General features: G+C 37.3%; 2 protein-coding genes across 2 annotated transcripts; one reads left to right on the forward strand and one right to left on the reverse strand.

Annotated features, from left to right (window-relative positions):
• The first annotated feature begins 325 nt into the window (after window positions 1-325).
• On the forward strand, window positions 326-4546 carry LOC145204162 (large ribosomal subunit protein uL18-like). The gene is made up of 8 exons (XM_080076614.1): window positions 326-417; window positions 630-815; window positions 1115-1249; window positions 1407-1510; window positions 2688-2803; window positions 3068-3189; window positions 3708-3835; window positions 4379-4546. The coding sequence occupies exons 1-8, from the start codon at window positions 415-417 to the stop codon at window positions 4476-4478; spliced, it is 894 nt and encodes a 297-aa protein (XP_079932740.1). The 5' UTR covers window positions 326-414; the 3' UTR covers window positions 4479-4546.
• A 683-nt stretch (window positions 4547-5229) lies between these two features.
• LOC145205632 (uncharacterized) lies at window positions 5230-9915 on the reverse strand. The gene is made up of 8 exons (XM_080078363.1): window positions 9265-9915; window positions 8732-8844; window positions 8584-8673; window positions 8435-8504; window positions 8083-8225; window positions 7605-7801; window positions 7464-7531; window positions 5230-5532 (listed from the first exon to the last, which is right to left on the reverse strand). The coding sequence occupies exons 1-8, from the start codon at window positions 9384-9386 to the stop codon at window positions 5400-5402; spliced, it is 936 nt and encodes a 311-aa protein (XP_079934489.1). The 5' UTR covers window positions 9387-9915; the 3' UTR covers window positions 5230-5399.
• Window positions 9916-10742: the final 827 nt, after the last annotated feature.

The following is a 10742-nucleotide window of genomic DNA, read 5'->3' on the forward strand; positions in this document are numbered from 1 at the left end:
AAATAATCTGGCTGATCGAAATCTTGCGGCAAGGTAAATATGTTAGCGGAATTGTGTTACTAAAGCGAAATTAACTGGTGAAGGGTAAATTGTGTTTGATGCTAATTTTGTCAAGGACAACTGTATTTTAACTTACATTATTGACAAATAGTGTGAATTTACAGTAATAAAAACTTATGTTTGCTTTGTTGACAACCTGAAAGACAGCTTTTCGAAATTAATTTTGTGGTTTCTTTTGATAAAGTTTAAGTCCCCAAAATTAAAAAATAATTTCCCACGGTCCGGGGTCATGACCCGGCATGTGCGGAAGACCGAACTAAACGAAACGAATTCGTTCCTTTCCCGATGTGAAACCCCAAGACCGAGGCTACCTGAAATTGTGTCCCAAGTTAATGCTTTAACTGGTCCTTAAACATGGTACGTTACAAATCGAAACCGTGCTGAAGTCAATCCATATAATATTCAGCAACAAAAACTTTTAAGGAGAGACTTCTTTGCGATGTAATCGTTGTGATTTAATCGGATTACTAAAATGACTTGATTTGTTTGTCTGCCAAGTGATAGCAGATCATCGATTACATTATAGAAACCGTAGTGAAAACCGTATTTATTTTGGTATTTTTCTTCAGGGATTCGTAAAAGTTGTGAAAAACAAGGCTTACTTCAAGCGATACCAAGTGAAATATAAACGGCGACGAGAGGGTAAAACTGACTACTTTGCCCGTAAACGTCTCGTGGTTCAAGACAGGAATAAATACAACAGTCCAAAGTATCGCATGATTGTAAGGTTTACAAACAAGGACATTATTACTCAGGCAAGTTGTTTAAAACAATGAAATCTGTAAAATAATAATAGAACCGAAGTTTTTGCCACAAATCTGTAAAATAATAATAGAACCCAAGTTTTTGCTCTGCGCAATTTATGAAAGAAAACTGTCCTATTTTTTTTTAATTGTCTTAATTTTAAACCAATCCTATTTATATACATTTTACACCCAAACTACTGCCTTACATCTGAAAAATTGGTACATACTTATTTACTTTTTCATAATATTTGGTACAATACAAAAACATATTGAGGCACTTTGAGTTTAACCTGATTATAAATTTGCAGATAGCGTATGCTCGTATCGAAGGAGATGTGGTTATATGTGCTGCATATGCCCATGAACTTCCCAGATACGGAGTCAAGGTCGGGTTGACCAACTACGCCGCTGCGTACTGCACTGGTCTACTTCTCGCACGTCGGGTCAGTATTTGTTTTTCAATATTTTTCTTGTGTGTCAAAAGAATGTGCTAATAGCTATCTTGTACTGATGTCTATTTGGGCGACTGCATTATGCCGTTTAAAAATTTCGGGAAACTACCATTTCATATTTACAACTAAACATGGGCCATTGTTTTAGCTGTTGAACAAGTTTGGCTTGGACAAGATTTATGAGGGACAAACAGAAGTTGATGGAGATGATTTCAATGTGGAGGATGTTGATGGACAGCCTGGTGCATTCAGGTATTTGGATTGTTTGTTTGTTTTTTTGGTTGTTGCCAAGTGTGTGGAAACTAATACAAAATCGCTAGTTTATTTTACACAAATGGTACTAAATTGCATGTAATTTGGAGAGTTTGTTAGCATGCCATTATGTTGTATTTATGGCTCTTTTTCCACAACTGGTCAATCAGTGTGAAGCCAGTAACCAAATGTTGGTAATTTTTTGTGAACTGCTTGGCCGGTTAGTTTGTACAATATGTAATATGTAATCCAATGTACAGTAATGTGTATGGTAAATATATGTCTCTTAAAACGGGTATGTCATGGTAATATGTTTTAGTATTTTTTTCACTTAACTTGTTGTTTAAAACATTATACTTTGTTTAAATTAGGTGATCAATAGGTTTACAATCAAAGCAGTGTTTGGTGCATAAATATATTTGCGACTGGTCAATGTGTTTGTTGTTAAAATTGATCTGGATTTGCATAGTTGTATTTTAGCTTGTTATAACACTTTGTGTTAAAACTTCATTTTGCAGTTGGCTTCATTTGCAAACAGTGTAGATGTGTGGCATCAGATTTTCCAACAGTACCAAGCATTTGTGCTTTTAGTTTCGGTACATATTTATTATCTTGAAGTAAAATGAACCTTTTTATTTTGTTTACCTGCAAAACATTGTTAAACAAATCAATAAACTACTACATGTCAATAAAAACATAAAAATGTGATTAAGTGATTAAGTGGTTATTGTCTTGGCTTCTTCACAGCAGCAGATTACTGCCGGTTAAGTTACATGTACCAGGTTTACTTGTTATGAACTACCTCTTTATATTTGACATGAATAAAACTCATCAAATGATACTTACGTTTACCATCCAGCAAAACATAGTTGTTAAACATTAAGCATAGTCAGCTTTTACCTGTATGTAACTGAAACTGTGTTAAACGGTCATTGTCAGCTTTCACATTGCACAAAATAAAAGGGTACTGCAGTTCAACTTATATATATGTATTACAATTGCATTGTTATGATGGAGATCTTTGCTGTAAGCTCACTTGTTGATCTGTCCGTGTGTTTACGTTTTCTTAAAGCTTGACTAAAAGCTAAAGGGCATTGGGTATATTTTTATCTGTTTAAATGGGAACAGTTTTGCTACTAAATATATTTTGATGGTCAACAAACGGTTGTTTGTGCAGAGCTTACCTTGATATCGGCTTGGCTCGAACGACCACTGGTGCAAGGATATTTGGTGCCATGAAAGGAGCTGTTGATGGAGGTTTGGATATTCCTCACTCCAACAAGAGATTTCCTGGTGCGTTCTGCTGCTATGTTGCGACATGATAATGTCGTGTGATGTTTACTGTGTAGTCTGCTTTGTTTACTGTGGCTTTGTAGCAAGCACCTTTATCATTTGAATGGTGTTTATCAGAAAATGCTTTGTTCTTGTGAAAGCATTGCCACATAAATGTGGATGTGCTGCTCTTTTATAAATAATTGGTTCTATCATATATATTACCCATTTGTGATGTACCATTGACAACGAAATCTTATTTAGTGATTTAACTTTTTCATGCAGGTTATGATTCCGAATCGAGTGAATTCAGTGCTGAGGTACATAGAAATCATATTTTCGGACAACATGTTGCAGAATACATGAGGAGTCTGGAAGGTGATGATGAGGATGCTTACAAGAGACAGGTCGGTGGTTGTTTATCATTATCATGGGTCGATGATGTGTAGACCAGGATTCTTAAAATGTGGTAAACCACAACCTTTTGGGTTGTGCAGGCATAGCTTTCTGGTACTCAATCTAAGTCAGGTCCAAAATTGCTATTCAAGAAACCCAACATGGTTTCAGACATCCTGGTCAAGAAAAAAATAGGCTCTCGGTGTAGCAATTCAAACATAGTTCAGTAAGCAAGGATAGAAAGGCTTTAAGATCCTACGCGAACCATATTAGGTCGAGAACCACTGAAGTAGATTGTTGCAGCTACAATAACACATGATTTGACTGTGTAGAAATAACAAGCATTTTGATACTGTGTAGAAATAAAACCTGCATTACCTATATCATGTTGCTTATGTTTGAGTGTAGACTTCTTTTTCTATTGTTCAAAGTAGGTTTCTTTCCTTGCATTTACTTTTCTATTTTGTGCTGAAATTGATTAGGTTTTCACATATGACTTGCAACCACAAATTTGTTTTAATTTGTCCAGTTTTCCCAATTCATTAAGAATGGTATAACTGCCGATAATGTGGAGGAAATGTACACAAAGTGCCATGCTGCAATTCGCGAAGATCCAACACCTAAACCGAAAGTTGACAAGCAGGTCACCAAGAGAAGGTGGGAAATCTTGATGTGTATTTTAAACTTGAATCCCAACAATTTTAAGCTTAAGTCGAAACAATGAGGAGAAATAATCTTTTTAACTTCATTCTTCGACCAACTGTCCAATTTTTTGCTATTGTTTTCAAATGATTTTTAGGCCATGGTTTCCATGTATTCTAAAAATTAAACCAACCTAATGTGTTTTATATTGTCATAGTTTATTTATTTGACTTGGTACAAAATTTAATTCACGAAATGATTTTCAGGTGGAACCGTAAGAAAATGTTGTTTTCAAACTTAAACCCTGGTTTCTGTGTTTAAGATTTCTATGTGACCCAATTAAATTTCTAAGCAGATTTTAGTTCAAACAGTAAAGAGAAATAATTTTGCTTCATTCATCGACCAAACTGCCTGATTTTTAGTGTATTAACGACTTTCAGGCTTTGTTTTTTATGTTCTAAAAAAATTGAAACTAAACTTTACTGTGTGTCATGTATTGACATATTTTTTCTATTTGTTAAAAAATTTTTGGTTTTTAATTTACGAAATGGTTTTCAGGTGGAACCGTGAGAAAATGTCCCGCGCCCAAAGAATGGACAGTGTCAAGCAGAAGAAAGCTTCTCACAAACGAGCACTGGAGGCCGCTGGTGACAACTAACAGCTTATTGTGCGTCACAAATGAGCCTGCAAATATTTGTGTATGCAATAAAAATATCACAAACACAACTATGCGTGTGTTTTGTTAGGGTAGAACAGGCTCTAAACTGTCGTCCTCCTGGTGTGGTGTTTCGTATAACACCACAAACCAAAGCATATTATGCCAAGACTCAGCTGCTACAACACATTTTGGTAATGACGGTGGCACAGCTGATTCTTTTGCATGTATTTCTGTTCTGTATTATTTTTGAAGTAAATAACGTAATTGCAATATGTGTCTAAAAAATCTTACTCTACCAGTATTTTTTATACTTACATAGCCCTCTATCTTGGCTTAATATTCTGCTTTTAACTAAGAATGTAAATATTTTTGTGGATTAAACGATTAATATCGTTTTGATAAGCTGCAGAAGTGGCACGGTCTGTTTCGACCAATTAAACCTCAGTTCAGCTGGTGACAAGACATAGGTCGTATTGGCAAGTGTAGCCATCTAACCACACTCCAGTTTGTAGGTTCCCAACCTTTCGTGGACCATGGCCCCCTTAAAGTAACTTTTTGGCCTCGTGGCCCCCTTCAAGTAACCCTGTAGGACCTGGTTGGGAACCACTGCTCTAGTTTGGTGAGACATGCTGAAAATTCTTGTCACACCTATTTAGTGTGCACTGTCTGCATCTTATCATTTATTGGCTCTATGCTTTTACATTAATATTGTTTTGAGTTTGTTGAAATACGCTTAGCAATAACCAACGAACTCATTGTAATGGCTTGTGTTTGTTACAGCGCGAAAATAGATACAGTGGAACACAAAAATAAAACTATGATGCGAAGTCAGTAATTATTCATACATTGCAGTTTTAAACAAAACAAAGAACTTTAATTGTCGCAAATTTTTACTCACATTAAATTTTTGCGAGGTGGAAATTATTTTTTAAATATTTGACTGACGGAAAGTTGACGTTCGAAATCTCGTTTATATTTGGTTCTGACGTATCTTGCTCTCCTTGCGTCTTCGTAAGCTTTTCGTGGGTCGGGCAGACGGTGAACCATTCGGACTCTGTCATCACAAATTTCAGTTTTAGATAATTTCAACATAGCTGTCTTTACTGCATAGGTTGGCACGTGTACACCAAGTGATGTGGAAGTTTGTATTTGTAAACATCTTTGGTAAAATTTAAACTAGTTTTAGAAAGTTGTTCTGTGTTTGTTATGACGTAGTAAGCCTAAAACCCATTCTACACGCATGATTCTGTGTCATTTCTATCCAAATCAGATGACATTAACCACTATTGTAGCAAAAATGTTGGCACGCTAAAGCAAGATTCACACCAGACGCGGTTGGCGGATAGCGACGCATTTTTGCGTTCGACGGCAAGCGACGGGGTATTCACACCAGACAGCGACTTGCCGTGACGGCGTGATTTTCTCGGTTGAAACGGCTGACGGCAAAGTTAAATCGGATTTAACTTTTCCGTCAGCCGCGCTAGACTGCTGGATGAAAAACTTGATATTCGGCGGGTGCTCGACTTGTTTATGATACATTTCTGCCTGATTTAGGTCTTTTTGTTTGTAGGTGGGTTGTTTTATTTTTATTTACCAGGAAAATAAGAATAGAGTTAATCTTGTTTTCATTGTTTTTTGGCTGTTTTTAGCAAATTAGTTTGAAATGGTCGTTTAATATTTTTGTAAACAGTTTGAAATTAAATACTGAACAAAAACCCACTAAATTTTCTTACCAGTGGCTTAAAGAACTTTTATTTACAGCTTTTTGTTTAGTCTTGGGCTGGTCAATTTCAATTTAACTGGTCATTTTTAATGAAATTATTTTGCAATTATGTAACCACGAACCACGACTTTGCAAAAAGAAAAGTACAAGAGAGGTGCTGCTGTTGAAATCTTATCAGGAAGGAAACACTATTCATATGAGCCTATGTGTAGATAAATTTTGGTATAAGTTCTAAATGTATTGCTCCTTTAACAACTTTGATTTGTTGCAGAAGTGTAGGAACGTTTCCTAATCTACATGTCTATGACTAATTCAACAACTCCAGTGCATCTGTTCAATAAACTTCGAAAAGAAAACGTTGTATATGGATTTTCAGGTTGGTATACTTGAATAAAAATGTAGTTTCTGCTGATCAACTGTTCCATATATATTTCCATAGAGTTCAATATATGAATTTATGACATGTTTGTCAGACTATAGAAAGCAATTTCCCAATAAAAACCTCATTCAACATCACTGAGCAAATCGATGAAGCTGCAAACTTCAGAAAAGTATGCCACAAGCCAAAGAATACCAGTTTTCTTCTTGCATTTGACAACATCTAGCATCATTGTGATTGTGCAACAATGTGCAAGTTTATTTATGTACATGCATCTTTTTACATAGAAGCTTTTTTTGTGTGTTGTTTTATGATTGCTTTCTTTGTGTTTCTGCAATCTTGTCTTTTCTAAAATGTGTTTGTTTATGTTATTGCTATTATATTACCAACTTTGAAACATAAAGTGTCTTTAAAACAGGGAAGTGTGTTTCAACAGCAATGACAGAAGTAAACTAAATCCAATATTGCTGTTGCAATTGTTTTTGGAAACATTTTACCGTGGAATGATGATCAACGTTATATTTTGTCACAAAATAAACTAAACGGAATTTTGTAGCAACTTTCTTAAGACGTAGAAACACTAAATATGTCGAGCACATTGACCTAGTTTTCTTTGCAACAAAATCGTCGACGGCAACCGCACTGCCGGTGTGAAGGGCCAACGACGTTACGCGCAAAATCCGCCAACAACCGCCGGCGCTGACAGCGCTAGCCGCCACCGTCAACCGCGTCTGGTGTGCAGAGCCCTTAAGCCATTACAAAATAAACATGACAAGTAACTTGACACGCGGTGTTTGTTGCCTTTGCTAGTTTGTTACTGCAAGCGCATTGAATTTCTGTGTCACACACTCTGTGTGGAAACGAACGTATCACATACAAGTACCTTCCATCGGGGGCGTAAAAGTCTGCGTTGAACGTGTTTGCATCGTTTGGGACGTTTTGAGGTTTTATCTGCGAAATGTGGTAAAGATAAGTTTGTGGCTACAGGTTCAATCGCACCCAAACAAGTAATATGAAAACGAACCTCCGGTATTGATGACGGGACCACTTCGGGCGTGTCTTCGAAAACGTCATCGCCTTGTGTGACGTCACCTGTTGTTACGTCATCACCAGTGTTACGTGGCGTGACGTCAGGCAGTCGGACAACCCCGTTGTGTTTTTCGGCGAATTCGTCTCGGAGAAATCGCATGTGTCGTAGATTTGGCGGAACTGATATCGAAACTGAAATTACAAATAAGTTACTTTGAGCTGGCTGCCACGAAACACGTGTAGAGGCATTATTGTGAAGCAAGTTTCATGTGCTTGTATTATTGGTGAATAACGGCCCAAATAGACGTAAAAAGTGACATGCTTTATTTTCCAAACGTTAGACGTAAAAAGTGACATGCTTTATTTTCCAAATGCTCATGCAATCATCAGTGACATGAGAGGCCACATCAGTTTCGTTATGACTTTGACTGTTGATTTGTATTGGTGAGATATTTGATGGAAGTTTAACTCACATTTCCGTTTGCTTGAGTTTCTGACAGACCACGAGTTAACTCTGTCTTGAATCTGTTCGTTCTGTTTTTTCTGTTGCTTCAGTTTCTTCTTTCTTCGTCTTTCCGCGACGGGATCCTCGTCATTATCGAGATTGTAAAATAGGCTGCAACGTATGAACGTAATTCGTCATAAAGTGGTTAATTTTTACCTTTGAAATTTACGAGAGAGTCTGGGTTAAAATTTTACATCGAAGAAAACTCGTAAAGTTTATGTGGATTTATTGTCTGGAAATGATTAATTTCTCCCGGAAAACTTGTTGCTTTCCTGATCGCTCCAGTAAAAAAAACAACTCAACTGACTCAAGCAACTCACTCGAGTGACTTTTCGAGTTCTTTTGCTGTTTTGTGGTGGTTTTTGTTCGATCCTGGGGCACTCTGGTATTAAGTAATTTCTGCCGTATCCTGGAATCGACAAAACACATTAAAGTGTATTCATGGAGAAAACAAAATATTTACACAAACCGTTGTCAATTTGCGCGAGTGTTGGTTGATTTTTGATCGCGGAATTTTCTCGGCTGTTTTCAAGTTGTGGCTCTGCAAGGTGGATGACACCTGCGTACCGGAAGTTTAAGTTAATTCACATCAATACCTACCACTGGAGGTCGCCTACCGTGTTTGCGGGCTCCCATTTCCTTTGCTGTTTTCGCTTCTTCCAACAACTTCAAATTTCTCAATTCTCTCTTGAGCATTGTCTGTTCCCGTTTGATCTGAGCCATATGATATCTATGTCGAAATATGCTGGTTAGTTTGCAGTAAGTTCAGCTGGTTGGTCGGGTTGGGGCGTGTGAAAAATATCATCAACTATCTGTACTTATTACACAATCTATGATTTCATGCGTTTAGGTGATAACGAAGTTAACAAAGTTGCCGGTACATTGGTCAGTTTACATTTTAATGACAATATTTACAGTGATTTGGTGAATATTGTTTAAGTTTGTTAAAATCACTTGGCCCACTGGGAGCCTAGCAACAAAAACGTTGCCAGTACGTCGATATATTTAAATTATATTCGTCAGGATTTCACCGCCATCTTTGCTGTTGAAGCGACCGAGTGGAAACCAGTCACGTGGAATGTTTGCATAAGCCCAATTCACTCATGTACATTCTATATGCAGTTGAACAACACTTGAGACAAGATATTACCTCATTTCGTCATCGATGCCTCCTACGTCATTGAAACGGCGTGCTAGCCTCGCATCAGCCCTTTTGCTGGCTTGTCTTGCAGCTTCGCTCCGCTTGAAAATATCATTATTGAATCTCTTCATTGTCCACAACAATCGGCTTGTTCTTATTCTAACAGTTGCTTATTTTTGTTACGTAACAACAGATATCGCGAAAATGTGCTGGGCTGAAATCACATGAACTGATGTGAAAAAGAAAAAACTCGACTATTGCGTTACAAAAGGACATTCTACTTAACATTGTTTTTGACAACAACATTCGCGAAGCACCACTAAACTGAAACTAATGACAACTAAATGACTTTCGTCCACAAACAGCCATAAACCTTTTTCGATTTCATTCACGTCATATGTGATTGTTACGCTCACAACAGGTGGTTATGACGTCACAAAGCCTTCGCGTTAGAAGTTAATGGAAGTTCGCGAAGCAACAAATAAAGTCGTAATTTGCGTGTCCGATTTTCTTCCGCTTCAGCTATTCCTACTTTCCACTTCACATTAAATCACTTTCAGTTAACTTGTAACTTGTAACTCTCCTGTGGTCAACTTTTGATTCAATACTTCAATAATACGTTCATCAAAACTGCGTTTTCTTGTCTTAGCTGGTAACTCGTCTCAAAACCTTCCCTTGCAATTCTGTGCGAATCCCATCAGACCAAACAACGTTGACAAAAGCCACCGCTCCGTTTATATTTGTCTGGTAAATATTTACAGAGCGCAATAAAACATTCAATCTCGGTCGCATCGACCTCGCAGAGTCGGTACCTACTTTCCCAGCTTTGCTACGTCACAATCCGCGAAACCTTCTCGGATTGTGACAAAACTTTAACTGGTTGTTTTTGGTTGTTTCGTCATAGGGCTTGAGCGCGGAATCGATTTTTGATTGGTTGGGACAATTCGTGTTGTTAAAAGCTCCCCTTCATATTGTTGTTGTAACCTCCTGCCCGAACCGGGCCACTGTAAAAATATTCGCTCTCCAATTATGTCTGGTATGCTTGTAATGGTTTCACCTCATTACTACGTTGAAACGAAATAACTTAATCAACTGTTCTTTTCTTATAGACGGAAACTGACGATGCCTTCTAAATAGGCGAAATAAATATTTCTGCAAATAGAAGATTACACTGACGCTGATCGTATGCCGCTGTTTTTCAGTATATTTTGTACATCAACTGTAACAAGTGCGGAATTTCAACTAAACCTTTAGTCACGTCTGACGTGGGTTTCTGTAGAAATCAACGATACAACTTTGAAACAATTTGTCATCTACTTTCTAGGTTGATCAAGTCGTCTTGCTCTAACATGATATTATCCACGGCGGGTCTTGTTGAGGTTTCAAAACAGTTGGCGGTGATTATAAGCGCGCAGTTTTGTAAACATGCGTTTGTAATTGTCTGAATGTAACTGGACACGGCAAATACTTACGGGTTTATGACATAG

Source organism: Phallusia mammillata, chromosome 8 (genome assembly GCF_965637545.1).
Source record: "Phallusia mammillata chromosome 8, kaPhaMamm4.hap1.1, whole genome shotgun sequence".
Taxonomy (NCBI): Eukaryota; Metazoa; Chordata; class Ascidiacea; order Phlebobranchia; family Ascidiidae; genus Phallusia; species Phallusia mammillata.

Excerpts from the sequence above, each read along its gene's own strand:
- LOC145204162 (XM_080076614.1), top strand. Across the intron at positions 1,250-1,406 it reads GTCTACTTCTCGCACGTCGG|CTGTTGAACAAGTTTGGCTT; the intron begins GTCAGTATTTGT and ends CCATTGTTTTAG. Across the intron at positions 3,190-3,707 it reads AGGATGCTTACAAGAGACAG|TTTTCCCAATTCATTAAGAA; the intron begins GTCGGTGGTTGT and ends TAATTTGTCCAG.
- LOC145205632 (XM_080078363.1), bottom strand. The coding sequence starts at position 9,386 with ATGAAGAGATTCAATAATGATATTTTCAAGCGGAGCGAAGCTGCAAGA. Across the intron at positions 7,532-7,604 it reads TCCCGTCATCAATACCGGAG|ATAAAACCTCAAAACGTCCC; the intron begins GTTCGTTTTCAT and ends CACATTTCGCAG. Across the intron at positions 5,533-7,463 it reads TTTTACGCCCCCGATGGAAG|AGTCCGAATGGTTCACCGTC; the intron begins GTACTTGTATGT and ends TTGTGATGACAG.